The 25,179-nt window shown below is 35.5% G+C and overlaps 3 protein-coding genes and 1 long non-coding RNA gene across 18 annotated transcripts in view; 1 reads left to right on the top strand and 3 right to left on the bottom strand.

The window, feature by feature from the left end:
- Positions 1–1,004, bottom strand: part of LOC127935309 (focal adhesion kinase 1-like) — an 85,897-nt gene extending 84,893 nt beyond the window's left edge. For 5 of the 6 annotated variants that reach the window (XM_052533054.1, XM_052533055.1, XM_052533059.1 and 2 more), the window contains exon 1: positions 797–1,004. In XM_052533054.1, the coding sequence (XP_052389014.1) occupies positions 797–998 (202 nt within the window). In that variant the 5' untranslated portion in view covers positions 999–1,004. Of the gene's footprint in view, positions 1–791 lie in introns of all 6 variants that reach the window. The other variant, XM_052533067.1, reaches the window with a different exon arrangement.
- The window catches only part of LOC127935318 (60S acidic ribosomal protein P1-like), a 568,794-nt gene that overhangs the window by 88,500 nt on the left and 455,115 nt on the right, over positions 1–25,179 (top strand). Inside the window, exon 5 of one of the 9 annotated variants that reach the window (XM_052533087.1) lies at positions 339–350. The exons of the other annotated variants lie outside the window; for them this stretch is intronic. The gene's annotated coding sequence lies outside the window, so the exon portion shown is untranslated. Of the gene's footprint in view, positions 1–338; positions 351–25,179 lie in introns of those variants that run through there. 9 annotated transcript variants of the gene reach the window in all.
- Positions 4,748–25,179, bottom strand: part of LOC127935307 (DENN domain-containing protein 3) — a 24,838-nt gene continuing 4,406 nt past the window's right edge. The window contains exons 8-24 of one of the 2 annotated variants that reach the window (XM_052533052.1): positions 24,337–24,555; positions 24,068–24,183; positions 23,170–23,325; positions 22,200–22,296; positions 22,003–22,109; positions 20,832–21,013; positions 19,480–20,013; positions 14,469–14,728; positions 14,216–14,386; positions 12,485–12,614; positions 11,727–11,834; positions 9,668–9,807; positions 8,146–8,306; positions 7,602–7,741; positions 7,000–7,118; positions 5,766–5,903; positions 4,748–5,681 (exon numbers count right to left, since the gene is read on the bottom strand). In XM_052533052.1, the coding sequence (XP_052389012.1) occupies positions 5,478–5,681; positions 5,766–5,903; positions 7,000–7,118; positions 7,602–7,741; positions 8,146–8,306; positions 9,668–9,807; positions 11,727–11,834; positions 12,485–12,614; positions 14,216–14,386; positions 14,469–14,728; positions 19,480–20,013; positions 20,832–21,013; positions 22,003–22,109; positions 22,200–22,296; positions 23,170–23,325; positions 24,068–24,183; positions 24,337–24,555 (2,982 nt within the window). In that variant the 3' untranslated portion in view covers positions 4,748–5,477. The remainder of the gene's footprint in view (positions 5,682–5,765; positions 5,904–6,999; positions 7,119–7,601; positions 7,742–8,145; positions 8,307–9,667; positions 9,808–11,726; positions 11,835–12,484; positions 12,615–14,215; positions 14,387–14,468; positions 14,729–19,479; positions 20,014–20,831; positions 21,014–22,002; positions 22,110–22,199; positions 22,297–23,169; positions 23,326–24,067; positions 24,184–24,336; positions 24,556–25,179) is intronic. The other variant, XM_052533053.1, reaches the window with a different exon arrangement.
- Positions 17,395–19,473, bottom strand: LOC127935319 (uncharacterized). The gene is made up of 3 exons (XR_008148065.1): positions 18,834–19,473; positions 17,925–17,993; positions 17,395–17,450 (listed from the first exon to the last, which is right to left on the bottom strand). It is a non-coding gene; the product is annotated as an uncharacterized LOC127935319 (long non-coding RNA).

Genomic DNA, 25,179 nt, shown 5'->3' with positions numbered 1-25,179 from the left:
TAATAAATAAATAAACATTATATGCACAAATACAAATGTACTTTCAGAAATTGTTTTTGAAAAATATAGTGTTATTGTTTTGGCAAATTTAAATTAAAACATCTGTGAAAACTTGTGTGATATTCCTTTAAAATATTTTTTTAGTATATCATTTTTTAAGTATTTTTCTACTGTGCAATTTCTTACATAATTTCTTTGAGTTAGACCAAACTTTTATTTTGGTGGGTTGTAACCTGAGTTTCTGTGTTTTTTAATTTACTATTATTATTAGCTATTAGGCCTACTTGAAGTATAGCATACTCTACTGTGCAATAGTACTATATTTTCAGTTTGAAATGAAATGGTGAAATCCTCTCATAGCGCGCTGACGTGCACATGTGTAGCATACATCATGTGACAATGAAGTGAAGAGCTGAAAACAACACGCATGCTTCAGTGTGTGTGTGTGTGGTAGAGCACACATTCCCAGAGACAACACCTTTAATATCGCGATTTGATTAAATGCTCTACTTTTGATTTATTCAAAAATGGCCGAATTCCGTGACGTTCTGCTTTATACAGCAAGTTCCATTTCCGCGATTCAATCCCTGTCGTTTTTCAAACACAGTCGGGGTGAATTTATGAATGAAAGTGTGAAAGTTAGTTCTGACACAAAATGAAGTTGTTATGTATCCTCACGCTTTTTAAAAGTGGGTAACGTATCACGTAGACTACACCACGTTAGTTATTTATCATCTCAAAGTCTGTGCTTTCATTAAAGCTTCATTTATTGATAGATATTCAATTTTTACCTAACTTTTCTTCCTGAGTCTCAGGCCTGTGACACACTGGCTGCGTGTGGTGAGCGTGGCGGTTCTGCTGCGTGGAGGCTGCTTCGCGTTTTCTGTGTCTTTACACACCAGAATCGTGCGTGCTGCTGTAGGTGACACAGAGGGAAACCGCAGACAGACCAGGATCTTGTCTTCACGACAACAATATCTATACTTCATGTTGAGCATAAATATAAAGCCTACTGATAAAGGACACCGTCAACAGTATTGACGGCAAAATAGACTATGTTTGACAGGTGCAATATTTGAAAATCGAAAATTATTAATTTATAATTACAGTTCGGGAGATCGTAGCGGGATCGCGAATCATTTGAGTGAGTCAGTTATGGGGATCGCGAATCATTTGAGTCAGTTTGGGGATCGCGAATCATTTTAATCAGTTCGGGAGTTCGTAGCGGGATCGCGAATCATTTGAGTCAGTTATGGGGATCGCGAATCATTTGAATCAGTTCGGGAGTTCGTAGCGGGATCGCGAATCATTTGAGTCAGTTATGGGGATCGCGAATCATTTGAGTCAGTTTGGGAGTTCGGAGCGGGATCACGAAACATTTGAGTGAGTTATGGAGATCGCGAATCATTTGAGTCAGTTCGGGAGTTCGTAGCGGGTTCGCGAATCATTTGAGTCAGTGCGGGACATATATATGTCTATGGTTCGGGAATTCAAAGCGGGTTCGCAAATCATTTGAGTCAGTTTGGGGATCGCAAATCATTAGAATCAGTTCGGGAGATCGTAGCGGGTTCGCGAATCATTTGAGTCAGTTCGGGAGTTCGTAGCGGGTTCGCGAATCATTTGAATCAGTTCGGCAGTTCGAAGGGGGTTCGCGAATCATTTGAGTCAGTTTGGGGATCGCAAATCATTTGAATCAGTTCGGGAGATCATAGCGGCTTCGCGAATCATTTGAGTCAGTTCGGGAGTTTGTTTTCAACAGAGCAGGTGTTCTATTCAATTCATTTTGAGAATATTCGAATTCAGTAATAGCAAATCATTGAATCACTTTGGAAAGTCAGTCATACCAAGTCAATGTATAATGTATGGCGTGGGACATAATGACTATTGGGTTGTGCTTTGGGTTTTAAAAACACTCTATTCAGCTATTTATTTCATTGTTACTATAGCCTACTGATATCATCAGCTTTTCATGATCATGTGAGTGTTGCTCCTTTATATAACACTATTGACTGCAAAATAGACTATGTTTGACAGGTGCAATATTTGAAAATCGAAAATTATTAATTTATTTTTACAGTTCGGGAGATCGTAGAGGGATTGCGAATCATTTGAGTGAGTCAGTTATGGGGATCGCGAATCATTTGAGTCAGTTATGGGGATCGCGAATCATTTGAGTCAGTTTGGGAGTTCGGATCGGGATCGCGAATCATTTGAGTCAGTTTGGGGATCGCAAATCATTTGAATCAGTTCGGGAGTTCGTAGCGGGATCGCGAATCATTTGAGTCAGTTATGGGGATCGCGAATCATTTGAGTCAGTTTGGGAGTTCGGAGCGGGATCACGAATCATTTGAGTCAGTTCGGGAGTTTGTTTTCAACAGAGTAGGTGTTCTATTCAATTCATTTTGAGAATATTCGAATTCAGTAATAGCAAATCATTGAATCACTTTGGAAAGTCAGTCATACCAAATGTATAATGTATGGCGTGGGACATAATGACTATTGGGTTGTGCTTTGGGTTTTAAAAACACTCTATTCAGCTATTTATTTCATTGTTACTATAGCCTACTGATATCATCAGCTTTTCATGATCATGTGAGTGTTGCTCCTTTATATGCTGATCTGGGATCAGATCTTCATGCTTAAACATGAACATGATCATCAAACCACATCTGTTTGATCTCAGATCAGCAGAACTTTGGCATTGCTGACTTTCATAATCATGTTCATAAAATAAAAGCATTGTGGACCCGCCTAAATGAGTCAAGTCTAGACAGGAGCAGAAATGAGCTCTGAACAATGTCCAAACATAAAGACCATTCAGACTAGACAAATATTAGCTCAAAGATCACTTCGGTCACAAAGCTTTAGGTTGTAAATCATGAAAGAATATTAAAGTAAAAGAGCTTCTTCTGAACTTTCAGGTTTCAGGAGGTTTAGGATTGCCATTGACATTTCATTAGAATTTCACAATTAAACAATTGTTCTTAAAACTATAAATGAAGTCAAATATTAATATACATGAATAATTACAACATATATTTCCACATTCATATTTTCCTGTTTGTACATTCAGTTGATTTATAAACAGAATGATTTTAAAGAATAAATATAGAAATTAGTTCTCACATCAGACATTACAAAAAAATACAGTATTTTATTTGTTAATTGTGGCGCTTAGAAAATGTGTTTACTATGAGCTTAGTTTTATTACTATTATATTTATTGTTAATATTTTGAATACAATTTCTTTTTATATTTTGTCAATTCTATTTGTTTTTAAATGTCTATAGTTTTTAGTAATTTTTATTTATTCATTTCAATTTATTCGAGTTATTTTTGTATTTTAAGTTGTTATAAGTTTAGGTTTGTATATATTTTATGTTATTTTAGTTCAGTTAACATTTTAATTTTATAGTACATTTTTTAATTTATTTTGGTATGGTTTTAGTTTTAAATAGCTATAATAACATCTATAAAAGACCTGCATGAAAAAAAAAGAAAGAAAAAAAGGTTGTTTACTATGAACTTAGTGTTATTACTAATATATTTTTTGTTAATATTTTTCATTTTTTTCACTTTTTAGTTAAACTATAATTCTTGTTAAAGTTTTAGTAATGTGTTTTTGTAATTTTAGTTTTTAAATATTTATAGCTTTTAGTAATTTGTATTTATTAGTTTCAATTTATTATTATTATTTTTTTATTTCAGTACTTTTAAGTTATTATAGTACTTAACAAAATGAAAATAAGAAATGTTGTCTTAGCATAGTTGAAATAAAATAAGTTTAGGTTTTTATATTTTATTTTAGTAAACATTAGAATTTTATTTCAAGTGTGTTTTTCTTTTCTTTTCTTTTTTTGTAAGGTTTTAGTTTTAGATAACTATAATAACATCTATTAAAGACCTGCATGAACCAAAAAAATCAAAAACAGTTTGTGTTTTATAGACCTAATACAGCATGCAGGTTTGAAATAATACGAGGGTGATTAAATAGAATTGCATTTTTTGTGCAATCCATATTTTTAAATATCTGTTATGCATCTCTCCCTCTCACTTTGGCTCAGTGTTGGGTCTGTTAATGCATCAGATGAATGATCACAGCTGCCCATAATTCCTCGACACACTTTAATGAGAGGTTCAGACCAGATTAAACCACATGACTCCTGATCTCTGGAGATGAAGATTACAAACCATAATCTGTGCTCCACAGATGGACTTCACAACCTTCAGCGAAGCGAAACGTGTCAATGCTCTCCTGAGACGTCTGTATGAGAAAATAAAATAAAAACATTGCAACTGCAACAGTCGAGATGACAAACTGAATCAAAGACTCTTATTTGCACATATCTTTGTGCAACTGAAAACAGTTACAGCCATAACATAAATGCTCTGTTAAAAGGTCTAAATTAATGTAAGCGTTGTTAATATGGCATGATACACAGAGGTCATGAACAGCAAACTATCATTCTACTCTTACTAGTATGCATACTGTGCACAATATGCTATTTGTCTGGAAGACCAGCTTCATTTGACAAAATATGCAATGTGCAACTAGAGCAAACTTAATATTATACTGAATATTATAACTCATTATTTAATCACACTGCCAAAAGTGTAGACTTTTTTTATATACTATTCAATAACTAGTGTTCTAGTATTTCAAGTACACTAGACAAGACGCTGCAAAGATGAGAACGAGAAAGACTCTGCTGCCCTCTAGTGGCGGATCAAAGGAAAACTACAAAACTCAAGTCCAGAGAGTTTTATTAGTTTAATACACAAGTCTTTTTGTTCATTTCATCTAAAATGATTATCCAAACCCCAGTCTTCAAAATGACATTCATGAACAAATACAAAAGTAAAACGCTTTGGCTATTAAAAATGGATAAAAACAGATATAACAAACGATAAACTGCATTTACAAAAGTTATGGTGTGAAACAGATGCACGCAGACAGTGAGACCGTCATCACGTTTGAAGGCACTGAAAATTCAGACTCATCAATGAGGCTTATTGTTCTTCTTTTACTTAAAAAATACACATCTGAACTACGTTTATCATCGAGAAGATAAGTAGTGTTGTGTTGGAGACTAAAGTGCATTTTCACATCTTTTAAAATGCCACCAGCTGTTCATTATTCAAAGACGATCAAGTAATCAAGCACTTTACACTGGCACATGTTTCTCCCTTAGTGTGCTGTTTTTGGCCTTGAGCTCATCTAATAACAGTCCAGAGGAAACCCTTAAATCATAAATCATATTCAGACATAAATACTGATATAACACTGAAGAATTGATATAAAATGTAGTGTTTAAATGTCCTTCCCTTCTATATTGAGAATGATGACATGCATGTGATAAAGTGCATGTAAATCTGGCCGTGTGTGCATGCACTGCGTTTCTTCATTTACACGGCTTCTTCTGAAGACACGCTCTGGTTTGCAAAGTCTGAAACGGATCACATGTTCCGGCTGGGTTCTACTCCACTTTCCAGATGCCGATTTTGCCGTCGGCCCGCGCGGCTCCGCTGAGCACGTATCGATCTTCAGCCGAGCACAGAGTCTGGACGCTGTCTTCATGTGCCATCAGCTCCTTCTCCACCGTGTATCGATCCTTGTTCAACACGTAGATCTTCCCGCGGGTTTTCCCCTCGGGGCTGCGTCCGTGGCAGCCCACCCAGATCTGAGAGCGGGAGAGATTGTGATGTCACTCTTTATCTTGTACTCACTCACACATCTGGACAGATGAACGCGAGCGGCGTCTCACCTGGTTCTTGACTCTGATCATGCAGACGACGGCGGTGCAGTCTTTGAGCTGGATCCTGATGAAGGGTTTGTTCAGGTCTCTGCAGTGCCACACACACAGCTCCCCTGCGTCTGCGAAACCGGCCCACAGCTGCTCCGACTGCAATCACATTCCCAGCACAGGTCAGTTAACAGTCAGACTCATCACACTTTATTTGACTGATGCTTTAGAAGGGCACTGTCTGAAGTAGGACAGGTGAAAAAAATCAAAAATAAATCACAAACTATCATTTACTCAGTTACTGCAAAAAAAAAACAAAAAAAAAACAATTATAATTATAATAACAAGATCGTAATTACTTGTTGAATTTGGAAACATCATGCATGTATTGAAAGAAAAAAAAAAGTTTTTTTCATTATATATACTGTATATTAAAAATGTAAATAAAAAAATAAAATAAAAAAATAATAGACAATTTCTGATTTTTTTTTAAGTTTTTTTTTAAATGCATGCTTTATTTCAGCAAGGATGCATTAACTTGGTCAAAAGTGCCAGTAAAGACTTTATTTCAAATAAAACGTTTATATATTATATATATATATATATATATATATATATATATATATATATATATATATATATATATATACATATATATATACATATATATATATATATATATATATATATATATATATATATTTTTTTTTTTTTTTTTATTAAATCAAAAAATTGTATATTGCATATTGTTATGATTTCTGAAGATCACGTGACACTGAAGACTGGAGTAATGATGCTGAAAATACAGCTGTGCATCACAGAAATACTTTTGAACAGATGTTTACATAGAAAACTGTTATTTTAAATGTTAATAATATTTCATAATATTACTGTTTTTACATAATATTTACTGTTTGGAATGTTTTTTGTTTTTGTGTCAATGTAAAAATCTTAATAAAGAGAATGTAAAAAAAAAAAAAAGGTTTTTAAGAAAAAAAAATGTATCAACATATATAGCATTATCTATGTAGCAGTGCACTTCCACAAACTAGCTAAAATAATAATTAAAAATAAAAATCTGAATAATTTCCCAGCCCTATTAGAAGCATCCAGGAGCCACCCAGAAGGGCCTGGCATCCACACAGCACCGTCACAATCTCTTTCTGGGACCTGATCAAAGCTGGTCCCCTCACAGTTCATTAAGTGCTGTCTCAGAGCCCAGCTGGATCAGGGTCAGGGTGAAGCTGACGTTTACCTCGTTAAAGAGCAGGAAACTGCTGAAGCCCCTCGGTGAGCTCAGCAGGTGATTTGGAAGAGACACCTTACGATGAACCGTGCCGTTCCTGCGCACTTCCAGCAGACAATCACCTCCACCTTAATACAAGACATCAGTTATGACCTGAAAATATTCCATCACCCCAAGCAGAAACCCAAAGCTTATTTATTAATCATATAATGCGTTATAACCAACGCTCAAATAGAAACTGAACTGCATATAAACATTTGACCTGCACATGCAGTTTTTAAATAAACCTTTTTACTGATATTATTATAGTTCTACTCCAATGCGTTATTTAAAACTAAATATAGAAATTATGTCTGTAATAAAACTTGGTTTCATGACCGATTTATTCAAACATACATTAGATAACAGGTTAAGTAAAATCATAATCAATATTTAATATAGTGGATACAGTATATTTTGTAAAATACTCCCGAGACATTGTTTCCTATCAAAATTTGAAAGCCTTTAAAAATCAAAATATCAAAGCACAATGTTTAATGCAATTATCAATGATTTCAGCCCTTCGTAATATAATAGAAGAGCATTTGTAGTAGTAGGAGAGGCAGACTTACAGCACCACAGCATGCCGTTATGGATCTGGATGGACTGCGGTCTGACACAGGGGACTCTGAACTGTCCTTTGACCTGCAGCGTGGACACGTCCCACACGATCACACTGCTATCCTCACTGCACGAGTACGCCAGCGTCTGACTGTCACCGACACCAGGTCAAAAGATCAATTCAATCAGCACTGAGGTCTAGATTCTGATCACTTGTTCAGCAGTGGATGCTCTGCAGTGAATGGGTGCCGTCAGAGTGAGAGTCCAAACAGCTGTTGAATTTGCTGATTTCTTACAAACACGCAGCTTTTCACTTCTCAAGACATTAACTGATGCACTGAGTGCTGTGGATTATTGTGATGTTTTTATCAGCTGTCATTCTGATGGCACCCATTCACTGCATAGGATCCATTGGTGAGCAAGTGATGCAATGCTACATTTCTCTAAATCTGATTAAAAAACAAACTCATCTACATCTTGATGGCCTGAGGGGGAGTATATTTTATTCTTGGCTGAACTATTCCTTCATTTCCAGTTCTTTTTAGTCTCCGTTACCTGAATCTGTCTGTTCTCTCCTCCAGGGCGAGTCCCGTGACCGCACCACGATGCTCCATCAGTTGTTTGTTGCAGGAAACGCTCCGTGAATTTATGATGTAAATGAAAGAATCCTTTGAGCCGATCCACAGCTGCTGCTGGTTCACTGCCAGCATGCAATTCTGACAGGAGTGCAAACAAGTCAAGTGAACAAGTGTGTTAATACAGTTACCAGCAGGGGGCAGCACTACTATGAGAACTCTAACGTGCACTAATAGTTTCCATGACTATATTGCATCCCACTAATGTGGTGCAGTCAAAAAAAATCCAAAATCCAAAGCGACTTACAAATGAGAACAATAGAAGCAGACCAACAAGAGAACAACAATAGTATACAAGTGCCATGACAAGTCTCAGTTGGCACATACAACATATTGCTTACGTGCAGGAGTATTTTTTATGGTTTTATTATTGCATTTTAATGCTTACGTGCAGGAGTATTTTTTATGGTTTTATTATTGCATTTTAAAGCTTACCTGCAGGAGTATTTTTTGTAATATTATTGCATTTTAATGCTTACGTGCAGGAGTATTTTTTATGGTTTTATTATTGCATTTTAAAGCTTACCTGCAGGAGTATTTTTTGTAATATTATTGCATTTTAATGCTTACGTGCAGGAGTATTTTTTATGGTTTTATTATTGCATTTTAAAGCTTACCTGCAGGAGTATTTTTTGTAATATTATTGCATTTTAATGCTTACGTGCAGGAGTATTTTTTATGGTTTTATTATTGCATTTTAAAGCTTACCTGCAGGAGTATTTTTTGTAATATTATTGCATTTTAATGCTTATGTGCAGGAGTATTTTTTATGGTTTTATTATTGCATTTTAAAGCTTACCTGCAAGAGTATTTTTTGTAATATTATTGCATTTTAATGCTAACGTGCAGGAGTATTTTTTGTATTATTATTGCATTTTAATGCTTACGTGCAGGAGTATTTTTGGTATTATTATTGCATTTTAATGCTTACGTGCAGGAGTATTTTTGGTATTATTATTGCATTTTAATGCTTACGTGCAGGAGTATTTTTTGTATTATTATTGCATTTTAATGCTAACGTGCAGGAGTATTTTTTATGGTTTTATTATTGCATTTTAATGCTTACGTGCAGGAGTATTTTTCATGGTTTTATTATTGCATTTTAATGCTTACGTGCGGGGAGTATTTTTTGTATTATTATTGCATTTTAATGCTTACGTGCGGGGAGTATTTTTTGTATTATTATTGCATTTTAATGCTTACGTGCGGGGAGTATTTTTTGTATTATTATTGCATTTTAATGCTTACGTGCGGGGAGTATTTTTTGTATTATTATTGCATTTTAATGCTTACGTGCGGGGAGTATTTTTTATGGTTTTATTATTGCATTTTAATGCTTATGTGCAGGAGTATTTTTTATGGTTTTATTATTGCATTTTATTGCTTACGTGCAAGAGTATTTTTTGTATTATTATTTTTGCATTATAATAAGGTTTCCTCACCAGACGGGACTTTCCCACTTGAACCGAGTTGTGCTGCATCGTCCAGCTGGCCGCGTCAAACACCAGCACCTTCCCATCGCTCAAAGCGCACCACAGCTTTGGGTTTCCACCGCCGTCCAGCTCCGAAACACCCAGCTGCCCTAAAAAACACACAAGTGATGCTTACCCCGACGAGCCTCTGGCATTCGTAACAGTTCAGTTTCCTTCTGAATGCTGGTAAAATCCTCCCTGCTGTGTCACGAGCCCTTACTAGAAAACTTACACAATCTGAGGGAGGATGTGTGTCTACATGCACTGAGTGAGACATACATCTGTGCTAAATTATAACATCCGGTGACAAGAAGGTCAGTCTCACAAAAAACGAGATCTTCTGTTCTCTCTCTATCTTCTACAGTTTGTCAGTCCTCAGACGTGGAAAGAAAGCATGTGTCATTACGTTCAGCTGAATCAACAGGAGTGTTTTTATGTTCCACAACAGAAAGACTGAAAACTGATTCGTGATTCTTATCAGAGTCATTTGACAAGTCTTTGATCAACGGCTGACAGCAGTGAAACCTACCAAATCAAAAACACATAAGACGATCGTATCGTGCTCCTGGTCTAAATACACACTGAGTGACATTTTTCCACAGACTAAATGCATTCAGTGACCTTTTATTGAGCCAGAATATCATAAAGAATTGAGGCTGCATTTACTCATTAACTAATATATTAAATCTGATTTATTATATTCTAATGAAATAATTAAAAAGTTATCAATATGGAAACAAAACATATTAATTTAGAACACGTAGTTCTGAAATCAAAGAACATAGCTATGCACTAATGCAATATGTCAATTAATATATATATATATATATATATATATATATCTTAGATGCTCATTTCAATGCTCAATTCTTGGCGCTCATCAGATTTGGTTCAGGTAAAAAGTTCCAGACACAATGAATCCATGGTTAATTAATTTAATATATAAATGAAGTAACTGTGGTAATTAATTCAATACATCAATAAAAAGGTTTAAAAATGTTGAGTTTCGTTATAATAACGACTGAAACAATGGAATAGGCAGATATTGTATTGGATGAAATTTGCTTGGTTTTTATGCATTCTTCAGAAAATATAAATGAATTATTTATATTCATATAATAATAAAATATGTATAAAGATAATACAGTTTATATAAATAATGTAGAAATCCCCCCCAAAAAACTAATAATAAAAACATTTTAAATGCAAAAAAACAACAACAACAATAACAACAACAAAAAAGCTTGGAGCACGCAAAAATAAAAATAAAAAGAAGAAAAAAAACAACAACAACAAAAAAAAGCTTGGAGCATGCAAAAAAGAAAAAAGAAACTTGGAGCATGCAAAAAAAGAAAAAAGAAAAAAGGAAAAAGAAGCTTGGAGCATGCAAAAAAACAAAAAACAAAACGCCTGGAGCATGCAAAAAATAAATAAATAAATAAATAAAACATTGGAGCATGAAAAAAATAAAATAAATAAAAAATAAAAATAAAAAAATAACCCCAAAACCTGACCTGGAGTTGTGCTTGTTTAGCTTCATTACGCCTTTAACAAACACAGTAAAGAATGAAGTGCTTCAGATCCTTGAACAAAGGTTTGTGTTTCACCCAGTTCACTTACAGCACGTCACTCAGAGGAAATCTTAATGACATCTGTCCAGACTCCTGAATGAGTCCAGTAAGGGTGAATATGGCGTAATCGTACACTGGAAGGAAATAAGAGAGCACGGAAACTCAGCCCTGGGTGCTTTCTGTGAAACTGACTGGAAAACCTGTTCTTCTCCATGCTCGCAGGATCACACACAAACATGTGAACAGGTCACTGGAGTAACACACTACCCTTCTACCAGTGACACGTCTGTGGAAACACCAGGGGAAACTGGCTGATCTGGGCGAGAGACACTTGAAAGTGAAAGCCGATTTGATATGAGACAAACGTGTTAGGCTTGCTCTGTTCTAAACAGATAAATACTGCACTCTGCGTTCCTTTCTTTGTTCTGCTAAAAACAAAAGATGTTCAGCAGACCAACCAGGTGTGTAGAGCAGGATGTCCACCGCCTGAGGAGCCGTCTGGTCCAGAGACGGGTTGATCTTGTGTTTCAGGGTCTCAGATGTAGTTTCAGGGACCGTCGTGGGCACTACAATACACCCGGAGACAGAGACAGTCACTAAATATAAATCAGTCATTTATCACACGGTTGGTGACGCGTACTCTGCTGTTTTTAGCTCCAACTAATGCCTTCAGACTGCTCATTTATTGAAAATATTGAGATCACGATGATTACATAACATTACATTTCCTCATTACATAAGTCATTTTCTCTGAAAGCATCATGCATGCATTTATTGAACATAAAAAAAAGTTCTTTTTTTAATTGAACTTAAAAGAAAGCGTGCATCTCATTTAAATATAATTGAAAAACAAATAAAACAAACATTTTGATAAAAACAATAAGTCACATATAAAAATATGTAATTTATTCGAATGTGTGTCTACATACATATACACACATGAAAATAATTAATTTAATAATAATATAAAAATATGATAATTGTATAACAATCTTGATTAATTAATAAATAACGAGCAATTAATTATCTTTTTTTTTATTGCGTGACAGCACTAACACACACACACACACACGCACATATATATGTTTGTGTGTGTGTGTATATATAAGTGCATGACTTAGTAATTATGCACGTTCAGCCATAAATGAAAAAGGCAGAGTAAGAGATCTGGAGTAAACGTGGTTCTTCATTATAGCACTTATTGAGTGATACACACCCTCATGCTTCTTCTTGTCAAAGTAGGCCAGTTTGGTAGCAGCGAAGATGGCTTTCTGGGACTGCAGGCTGCCGACCACAGCGTCCATCAGCAGAACGTTAGTCAAGGCCTGCTCCATGAACTGAGGGTCCTGCAGGACACACATCACAGCACACATTCACACGGCTGAGACTCTCCTGACCCTCGGGACAACAGCTATTAATGTCTCCATGCTTCATGTCTGCAGAGCAGCGATTTGAGAAAGTGAGAGCAACTCCACCCGAAACTAAACCCTACACTTCTGTGCTAAACTCTGACACCTCACATTAAAACCTGCAGCATTCAGTAAAAACAATGACACTGTGTACTTTTACACTCTGTTCTGGTGTCTTCAGGTTCACAGTAAATGCTGCTCCACACAAACTTCAGGACAGCTTTTTCACATCATTTTGGTGGACATGAGTTTTCAGGACTTTCTTTTCATGACAAAAAGCATTTATAATAAACCTGCCGTCAAGTAAACGCAGATTTACTTAATGCCGTTTTTCTGCCAAAGGTTTAACGTTTGAAAGTGATGAATTTAAACATATTAGTACTGTAAATGGCAGTTTAAATTAAATGTATTATTAATATACTTAATGAATACAATTATATTATTTCGGGCTGTCAAATGATTAAATCACATCCAAAATAAAAGTGGATATTTATTATGTACATATAAATACATACAATTTTTTTTTAAGTTTATATATTTAATATATTTATATATAATAGAAATTATATGAATAGAAATATATACATCTATAAACTATATACTGTATATGTGTGTTTTTATATATACACATAAGGAATATACACAGTGCATACACATGTTATGTAAACAAAAACTTTTATTTTGGACGTTATTAATCACGGTTAATCATTTGATAGCACTAATTTTATTAAAATAATATTTCTATAATTTTTATGTTATAGCAATATATTTTAAATCTTTTGGTAGTCAGTAGTCTATAAATATACATAACTTTAAATAACATAAAAATAATAAATAAAAATAAATTAGATCAAGACAACAACTAAGAAAAAGAACATTTACTTACTAAGAAAATATAAAAACCTACCATATGTTTTTATCTTGATTATTTTTGTTTTCATAATTACTTGAAGCCAAAATCGTAATTTTAAATAAAATTTTATCAACACTTATCCTGTCTTAATTTTTTTTTTATAATTTGATTAGAAAAACATATAAAGTAATAACAATAAAATCTCAGCTGCACCAATATGAGATGTTTTCTTATGACATGAAATGTTCAACATCGAAGTTAAAGCTGCAATACGACAAAATTATCATTATTGGCCTGTAACTCATCAATTTTACTACAATTTTATATATAACTATACATTTTTGATGGTTTTAACATTTGAAAGTGAAGATTTAAAAACATACTAGCACTGAAACTTACATTGTGTAAAACAAAATTACTAATAAGATATATTTTTATAAGATATAAATATATGTGCTTTGAAAATGGCTAGATTTATAAATCTAATAGCCTGGATTTATACTTTCAGTGGAATAGAAATCTTATACAGTATTACAGTTTATCGGTCTAAAATGGTAATTTGGCTTTAACAGCGGTCAATCATGTTGGTATGCAAATGAGCGGCCTGAACTTATTTACAAATATTTCATGTCCGAGGGGTTTGGCTGATCCAGGAGATGAATTTTAGCTAAAGCAAAGACCGAACCTTATGGTTGTCCGCCATCTTCCTCCCGGCCCACATCTCTCTGATCATCAGGTGCCAAACGTCACACTCCGACTTCAGATTGGCCTCGAACGTCTCCTTCCTGTGGGACGTTTTGATCTTCAGCGTCGGGATCCTCAGCAGAAGGAAAGGTGCAGAAGAGATCTTCACGTCCTGGATGAGAAGAATAAAGCCTTTCAAAGTAGCAGTTAATGCAGAAACTATTAAAGCCGGGTCGATGTGAGCGAAACCTCACCTCGATATCTCTGAACTTGGTGATCTCGAAGTATCCCGGCCGTCCCTCCGTCAGCAGGAAGAGCCTGCGCTGGGTCATGGCGATCTTCCCCACGCCGTGGCTGGTCTTCACCGAGGACGAGAGCTTATAGACACATTCGTCGGTCTCCAGGTGCTCCAGCACGACGACCGGCAGATCCACGTCCTGAGACGCCCCCTCGGACTCCTTCCAGAAGTTGTAGAAGAAGCAGAAGGTCTCTGGATCCACCTGCTTCTGCTGACCTGGAGGAGATGTTACAAACATGAGCACTTTACTGAAGATTGGGATTTTAGATGCCACGGAAAACCAAATACCATCATCTTTGTGCAAGGCACCCGTAAATAAATGAATATAGGGTATAAAGCAGCTACCCAATTTATATTGTGATATTTAACATATTTATAAACTAAGAAAAAAATATGTTTTTTATTTATTTATTATTTGTAAAAGATTTAGTTTATATAACATTACGTTATGTTGCGGGGTGTTTCCACATATACTATACTACTGTACTGTTTAATTGATAATTACATAATAGATTTTTTTTATTATACACATATTTAATCTAAATATAAATCAAATATTTAATTATCTATTGTTTTTTTTTATTTAGTGTAATTTTAATTACTATTTATAATTTTACTTTTTTTACAGTTTTCTCTTAATTTTTATATGCTGATGGATCATCTTATTTAAATATTATATAGTTCAGTAAATCTTATCTATTTATTTAGTTTAATCTCATATTTATCATTTATTTTTACATTTTTATCCTGTTTCCTTTAAACTTTGATTGTTTGAAATATTATCTAATTTAATTATATATGCATATATGCATATATTTTATTTTAGTTTTATGCATTTAATCTTTTTAATTTTATCTCATTTATTTATATATTTCAATCTAGTTTTATGTATTTAATAATCATATTTCTAATGATTTTTTTTATAGTTTTCTATAAACTTTGATTGATTGATTGAATATACACGTGTATTTATGTATTCATTAATATATCGTAATCGATTTTATTTACTTAGTTTAATCTTACTTGTATTTATTTTTACACTTTTTGTCTCTAAACTTTATATTAGATTTATTATCTAATATATATATATATATATATATATATATATATATATATATATATATATATATATATATATATATATATAAAATACATTTTTTATTTATTAATTCAGTTTCATAATCTGACTTTTTATCATTTATTTCTACATTTTTACACTACTTTTTAAACTTTGATTTTAATTGGTAGGACAAGGAAGTTTCAAAGAGTCATCATTTACTCATTATTTACTTTCCATCGTGTTAAAAACCGGTATGACTTTCCTTTTCCAAGGGACACAAATGAACAAATACAAGAACAGCGAGAGGGGGAAAAAGTGGCAACAAAAAAGCATTAAATAAAATCAGTCACAGGACTCATGCACTATACATACTGCATGTCTTCTGATGTCATACAATGCTTTTGGTGAGGAACAGACTCAAATATAATCATTGTATCTTATTGACATTCAAATATGAGGTGGACTTTAAATGACCAAAACGTCTCTTCCACATGACACAAACGAAGGAAAGTCATGTAGTTTGAGAACATGATCACGGGGAAATGCTGAATGAATTATTGGAGATCTCGTGACATCGTGATTAAAGGTGCTTTCTTTACTTTATGGCTCCAATCAATAAAACAATAAGGTAAATTCCAGAGAGATGTATACAAACAGCACACAATACAGCTAAAAATATCTCCTTAAACCTGAATTTGAACTAAAGCATTCTTCAAATGTTTTTAAATAAAAGAAGGAGTATGAGTGTGAGTAAGAACTGTGTTTGACACACATGACAAACACAAACCTGTTCTACTAATACCGTCCAGGAACTGATGTGTGATGTGTCACATGATTTTAAATAGGCAGGAAATGATTAACCAGCATTGTGCTACTCCAGCAAGTGAACACAGGGCTAAAGCTAGGATTTACACACATACTGGGTTAGAGATGGCAGCTCTGAATGTCGACACACACACGCATTCATGCTCATGCAGGTACAGTACGGAGTCACACGTGTGCCATCATGCCATGATGCTGTTAGTGTTGATGGCACATGCAAACTAATCTTACCCTCCAGCTCAAGGTAAAACACAGACTGGGAGGTGAAATCCACACATGACAAACCAAAGCCAGTGTTACCAAAAACACTAGAAATGCACGATACATCGGTGACCACATCACTATTAGCCATTATTAATATCAACATACTCCAATGATTTTTATCTGCTGGAATGGGCCGATATTTGATGCAGATATTTTAAGATATCCCAACAATATATTCTATACAACATAGTAAAACATCATATATCATATATCATCAACCTAGCTAACCATCCATCCATCTTCTCATAGATCATCTACCTGTCTATCTACCCATCCATCCATCTACATATACATATTTATCTACCCATTCATCCATCCATCAATAATCTACCTGTCTATCTACCATCCATCCATCCATCCATCCATCCACTATATACCTGTCTATCTACCCATACATCCATCCATCAATCATCTACCTGTCTATCTACCATCCATTCATCCATCCATCCATCCACTATATACCTGTCTGTCTATCTACCCATCCATCTATCCATCATCTACCTGTCTATCTACCATCCATCCATCCATCATCTACCTGTCTATCTACCATCCATCCACTATATACCTGTCTATCTACCCATTCATCCATCAATTCATCATCTACCTGTCTATCTACCATCCATCCATCCATCCACTATATACCTGTCTATCTACCGATTCATCCATCCATCCATCAATCATCTACCTGTCTATCTACCATCCATCCATCCACTATATACCTGTCTATCTACCCATTCATCCATCCATCCATCAATCATCTACCTGTCTATCTACCATCCATCCACTATATACCTGTCTATCTATCCATTCATCCATCCATCCATCATCTACCTGTCTATCTACTATCCATCAACTATATACCTGTCTATCTACCCATTCATCCATCAATTCATCATCTACCTGTCTATCTACCATCCATCCATCCATCCGTTATATACCTGTCTATCTACCCATTCATTCATCCATCATCTACCTGTCTATCTACCATCCATCCATCCATCCACTATATACCTGTCTATCTACCCATTCATCCATCCATCCATCAATCATCTACCTGTCTATCTACCATCCATCCATCCATCCACTATATACCTGTCTATCTACCCATTCATCCATCCATCCATCAATCATCTACCTGTCTATCTACCATCCATCCATCCATCCACTATATACCTGTCTATCTACCCATTCATCCATCAATCCATCATCTACCTGTCTATCTACCATCCATCCATCCATCCATCCATCCATCCATCCACTATATACCTGTCTATCTACCCATTCATCCATCCATCCATCATCTACCTGTCTATCTACCATCCATCCACTATATACCTGTCTATCTACCCATCCATCCATCCATCCACTATATACCTGTCTATCTACCCATTCATCCATCAATCCATCATCTACCTGTCTATCTACCATCCATCCATCCATCCACTATATACCTGTCTATCTACCCATTCATCCATCCATCCATCCATCAATCATCTACCTGTCTATCTACCATCCATCCATCCACTATATACCTGTCTATCTACCCATTCATCCATCCATCCATCAATCATCTACCTGTCTATCTACCATCCATCCACTATATACCTGTCTATCTATCCATTCATCCATCCATCCATCATCTACCTGTCTATCTACTATCCATCAACTATATACCTGTCTATCTACCCATTCATCCATCAATTCATCATCTACCTGTCTATCTACCATCCATCCATCCATCCATTATATACCTGTCTATCTACCCATTCATTCATCCATCATCTACCTGTCTATCTACCATCCATCCATCCACTATATACCTGTCTATCTACCCATTCATCCATCCATCCATCAATCATCTACCTGTCTATCTACCATCCATCCATCCATCCACTATATACCTGTCTATCTACCCATTCATCCATCCATCCATCAATCATCTACCTGTCTATCTACCATCCATCCATCCATCCACTATATACCTGTCTATCTACCCATTCATCCATCAATCCATCATCTACCTGTCTATCTACCATCCATCCACTATATACCTGTCTATCTACCCATCCATCCATCCATCCACTATATACCTGTCTATCTACCCAATCATCCATCAATCCATCATCTACCTGTCTATCTACCATCCATCCATCCATCCATCCATCCACTATATACCTGTCTATCTACCCATTCATCCATCCATCCATCATCTACCTGTCTATCTACCATCCATCCACTATATACCTGTCTATCTACCCATTCATCCATCCATCAATCATCTACCTATCTACCTATCCATCTATCCATCCATTCACATATACCTATGTAATTACCCATTCATCCACACACAAATACCTATCTAATTATCCATTCATTCATCCATCCATCATCTGTCTATCTAGTTTGAATTTGTGGGGAAAAAAGCCTCTGAATTTTGAGGTTGATGGTTAGTTTGTGTGTTGTTTTTGACTAACTTCTTCCACTTCAGATGTAATTTCTAGCGATAAATTAGTACTGACTGCAGTAATAAAATATTCGCTTAGTTATCACCAAAGCTCCCTCTATTTTGTTCAAGGTCATTAAACTATTAAACCGTCTCAGAAGTCTGTCTGAAATCAGTTTCATAAAGTAACTTCATAAACAAGCACTGCCTGTGAAGTAGATTTCTGTTAGGGCAGGAGCTTAATCTTTCAGATGCAGCCTTGGATTGCAAGAACAGGAAAGGTTTGATCTCTGTCAGTTTCCTTAGCCAATCAGTTTGCTTGTCAGTTTGGCCCAATCACACGACAGCTCTATGCTGATGTACGAACTTTGAACTCACCCACAGTCAGCGCCTCAAACAGCCGCTGGATGGTGCCCTGATCTCTCACGATACCCGACTCCTGAACACGCCGAACAAAGTCTTCCATGTGCAAGTGTTTCTTGGGCAGTTTGAATCTCTTCACCGACCCGCCATCCACTGGTCGAGCCCTCTCTCGATCACTCTCTCTTTTCACCCGGCTGATCAGACGCTTCAAATCAGGGCGTCGCTCGGCCGTCTTCCTCTCCTCCACCGGTAGAGACTCAACCAGCACGTTCAGCATCTCGGCAGGAAAGATCTCCATGTCTGTCTTATACAAGCTCTGGAAGTCTGTGAGGGCATCCAGACGCTTCCCAGCGACAGAGTTCACCAGCCCGCGCAGGTAATAGTAACGTGCCAGGAGGGCGGAGTCATCTGGGGATGCACCGGAGATGGCTTTGCTCAAGTCTCTGATGAGGTCATTGTAGTAATTCTGAACGTACTGGTAGGAGAGCGGTGGCGGGAAATCTGGGAGTTTAAACGTTTTGATCAGCCTTGAGGGACTCCAGGAACCTGCTGTTAACATAAAATACAAGCTAAGTGGCATGCACTAGGACAAAAAATCTAAATGGACAATCTAATTTCTTTATTAAATATAAAATAAAAGTTTTATAGCTTTTAGTGCATGTCTATGTGCTAGTGTACACCTGAAGGTTGACAAAAAAAAATTTATATGAATAAACACGTTATTGTTCCGGTAGCTCAATTGGTAGAGCATTGCATTAGCAGCGCAAGGTTGTGGGTTCAATTCCCAAGGAGCACGTTAGGTAAAAAAATGTCGCTTTGGATAAAAATTTGTGCTAAATGCATAAATGTAAATGTAAATGTAATTCTAAAAAATAAAAAAAAACAGTTCAACATCCCATCTTTAATAATTTTTCTCTCAATAAATATTAGTTTTTATTGAAGAATAAACAGTCGTAATGAATTGTGTTTTTATATATTTATATACTGTTAAAGTTATAATAAAGTTACAGTCTATATTATATAACATAATGTTTTATATCATATAATATTGATGGACCGTGGGGGGGGGGGGGCTTCAAATTACTGTTATTATTCAAATTATATTCATACTTTTATTTAATATTAAATAATTTACTTGATTATTTAAAGAAATTATAAGTCTAATTTAAAATGCTAGAAAAAAAAACATAAAATCAAAATGTACTTAAATTTTTTTTTTCCCTCTCAATAACTTGTTTTTATACATTATATATAACAATAGCACATTAAAACCCTTGATAATATATCTTAAAAAAAGAGACATGTCCTTCAATATCTATGGTTCAAATTCCTCTTTCAATTAAAAACAAGTTTCCAAGTTTCCTCACCGCTCTGGAACGTCATGGTCCCCATGGACGTCTGTCGTATCGGGACCGTGAGCAGCCGGTGATCCGCCAGGTTTGGCATACTCATCCCCAGCCTTCTGTTCAGGCCGTTCTCTGGTTGGACGAACTTGCGGTTGATCGCCTCCATCGTGGGTCTGCGTGGAGACACTGTCAAGGTCTTTATCCTGAGCAAAAGAGACAGAGACGTGTTTTAATTCAGCTCATTGATGTCAGATGATGAACTTGATCACCCAAACTGAATCTTAAAGAAACATTCTGCTGCTTTTAACCTAATATCTTACACTGCACGGGTGACCTGCTCTGTTCATCGATGAGTAGAAATGCATGGAAATGTTATTGTTAACAGTAAGTACACTTACAGAGACAGCGGTTAAACATGCAGAATCGGGAAAACTATGTCTGACCTTTTTATTTTTAGAAGTAAAACACTGGCTGCTGTGGCGGAATAACCTACAAAACCTGTTAAGTTACAAAAATCATGCCAAAATAAATAACAACCCTGGTTACTTTTCCTTGGTATCTGTTAGCAGGAAGAGACGAGTCCAAATGATCTGTGGTAACTGCCAAACATGCAGTATAAATGGAAAAATCATTATAAAAGGTCATGTTAACTTCATGTAGAGTACATGTAAAGTATCACACTGAAAGAAATCCATAATGAGGAGACACCTCTTTCTCTATTCACCAATGAGTTAAACATCTTAGGTTTTCATCAAGTAGATCCCTAATGCACGATCAGCTGACGAGTAAACAGTTACTTTCTTGAGGTGATATCCTGAGGAAGACGTGATCTAACCGTCCGTAACTGTTTACACTGCACACAGACGTTACATCAGTTCTGCATCCGCTTAGAGAAGAAGTGCTACTCTACCTCAAAAAGAGGAATTAGAAATGCATGACTCCGATATCAATCATTTTTATGTTTGCGGCTTTGTGCAATTCATGCAAGCTTTGCAGTTAGCTTTTTGTCCTGATTCCTCGATTTTTATTTACTGTAAATGCATTTCATATATATGCAGTGAACTGGTGATGCAAAACAAGCAAAATACCTGAAAAATAACACAATATTCATTTAATTGAATGAACAGAAACTGGAAACAGACAGAGAGAGATGAGATGAGATTCCATTGCGTTAATGTTGACTTTTATTTACCTGCGAGACTCGGATGAGCGGATGTTAAGCTGCATGCGAGTGAAAGCGTCATTCCTTTGGTTCAAACGATCCCGTAGAAATGAGTGGAATATATGAGTGTCTAAAACCTACACACACACACACACAGATGCATGAGTGAGAGGGTTTGGTAGAGAAACACATGCTGGGTGTAAAACCAGGCACAAGTATTTATTTACCTTCTTGTAGAACGTGTGGTCGGTCATCTCTCTGGACCTGAGGAACTCCTCGCTGTTGAAAACACGATGCTCATAGTTCAGGAAATCACAAACCTCACTACAGAGAGCAGAAAAAGAAAACATATGGATTTCAGATCCATCACATAGCATGAGACAATATTTTGAATAAGAATTGGGTTTCAAATAAATCTGACCACCGCAGAAATGACAGAATGTTTCAGTTCTGAATCTAAATGACATCATTCTGAGTTTAACCAATCATAACTGACCTCATTTACATATGACATACATAGCTTGTTTAATTTTAACAATGTGTCCTAGAGTTATTTAACTTACACATATAAACACGTATAAACACACACACAAACACACACATACATACACACATACACACACACACACATATATATATATATATATATATATATATATATATATATATATAACCATAGCTTTTTTGGTTGTGGCTTTTAAGAAGAAAAAACATTAAATGGAGGGGATTTTGTTGTTTGTTGCCATCAGTGTTATTTTAGTATTATTTATATAATATTATCATTATTATTATATTATAGATTATTTATATAGAATTATATATATTATATATTATTTATATAGTATTTATTAATATTTACCTAGCTTTAATTTATTTTTAATTTATGTTTCAGTATTAGTAAATTTAGTATTTTAAGTTAAAAGTATTTATGGCAACAACAAAAAAATCTAAATAAAAGTTTAATTAATTTATTTTTATGTTTATTTCATGTTAAATAATTTTGTTTAGTTATAGCTAACAATAAAAAAATTTTGTACAAAATGTTAAATAACTAAACCTTAAATATAGCGTAGGACGGAGTTTAAGGGGTCATAGAGAGGGTGAAAACATGGTCAACACAATATTAAGACACAATGAAAATAATCTAATGACAGAAGCATCATATGACATGAGCTCTAGACGTGCTGAGCTTCAGACCTGAAGATGTTGACGATGAGCTCCATGCTGACGTTCAGGATGACGGAGTTGACTTTGCGCTGCCACTGTCTCCTGTGAGCGCGCTGATCGTTGATGTCAGATCGGCTGGCGGCGTCACACACATCCAGATCATAGTGAAGCTGCAGTCCTTTAGCTCTGCACAAACACACACAACACACTCAACACTGCAGCGCCGCATTCACACCACAACCTGAAGCTGAACTAACCACACGCTCTGAGCCCTGCAGCGCTGTTTATGTGATGGATGACTCCGTTTATTAGGAGAGATTATGTTCATTATTTGCAATTTACTTAATCATGTCTCTGGGCTCCTTTGAGTTTGACGCTCTGTACACAACAGGATCATGTTCAACAGCGAGCGTAAAAACAAGTCAATCACCTCAAACTATAAATAATGCCATGTTGTGCTGAATTACAAAAACACCCTGGTGGTATCCATATTAAAGGTGCAGTGTGTCATGTTTACAGTGTTAAAATGTTAAAATACTGTCTTTTTTTCCCAGATTATCTTCAAAAATAAAATGGCTTCACAAATATGAAATGTTTTTAACATTGATAATCAGAAATGTTTCTTGAGCAGCAAATCAGCATTTTATTATGATTTCTGAAGATCATGTGACACTGAAGACTGGAGGAATGATGCTGAAAATACAGCAGTGCATCACAGAAATAAATTACAGTTTAACAGAGATTCACACAGAAAACAGTTATTTTAAATGATAATAATATTTCATAATATTACAGTTTTTTTTTGTATTTTTGATCAAATAAATGCAGCCTTGGAGACTTCATTCATTCACATTAAAAAGTCTTACTGACCACCAAACTTTCATACAATATGGTGTGCCAAGTAAAACAGGAATTTTGAGTCTCTTACCGGAATATAAAACAGTCTCTGGCTGTCAGTGGCACATCTGGAAGATCAAATCTGTTTGAAGTTGAAGAAGACACTGTTCCTTTGTCAATATCTATAAGCACCAGATCGTCCAACTCCTTTCAGAAGAAACAGGAAGCTGTCATCAACTGAGCAATGAGAAGTCTGGCTTACGATTATTAGTGTAGTCTAATTGATTTGCATGTCACATAATCATCATTTTCAAGCTAAATGGAAAAGGTTTGGAGCATGCAATCAAACCAAGTCCTTACCTCTGCGACCTCCTCGAAGTGGGACGTGTGGCAGCCCATCACGAAGGCGGTGGGCGCCATGATGAAGTCCAGCATTTGGCGAGACAGGACGGGTACGAACGGATGCTGCCAGCGCAGCGGGTGAATGAAGACCATGAAGCATTCGGAGACTAGCGTGAGTTTGGCCCAGTTGGTGGACAGAAACACCACCCTCTGCTCCATCAGGATACTGCTGATGATCTGAGAGCAACAAAACCAGCAACACCTTTGAGTGGCTTTGAAATTAGATTGGATATAGCAAGCTGTAAATACATCAGCATGTCCTGTATAAAGATCTTGTTGAGTTTGATCAAAAATCTTAATGGTTTATACTGGTTTGGTGCCAGTCTAGGCACAAAATGCTTATCTGTATGTCCCAGTGTAATTTTAGCATTAATATACAGTACTATTATGCTTTTTATTCATATTTTGAATTACCTTTTTATTAGGTATTTTGTTATGTGCTATGTTATGTATCATTTTACATTTTTTAATAATACTACATCTTAAACTTAATTTATTTCTATAAATTGCTAGTGCAACATTTCTAATTTTCATTTAAAGTTTTTCATTTATTATTTTCAAGTTTGTTATGTGACTTATCAAGACATACCGCCGCTGCACAAATAGCATATAAAATAACCGTAGCAGATCTTTACAGGTGGAGCTGGGGAAGGAGGAGGATTTTAAAAAGTTGGCTGCAAAACACTCTAGCAGTGGATGCTAACCAGTCATTTAAATGTAAAGCAGAAAGCTTATTGGCTGTGAATGCAACATGAACCAATCAGCTTGTGCCAAGTATTTTAACGCTGTTTATATCATCAG

Source organism: Carassius gibelio, chromosome A19 (assembly GCF_023724105.1).
Source record: "Carassius gibelio isolate Cgi1373 ecotype wild population from Czech Republic chromosome A19, carGib1.2-hapl.c, whole genome shotgun sequence".
NCBI lineage: Eukaryota > Metazoa > Chordata > Actinopteri > Cypriniformes > Cyprinidae > Carassius > Carassius gibelio.
The sequence above is the reverse complement of the archived record's forward strand: the minus strand, read 5'-3'. Positions and strand labels throughout refer to the sequence as shown.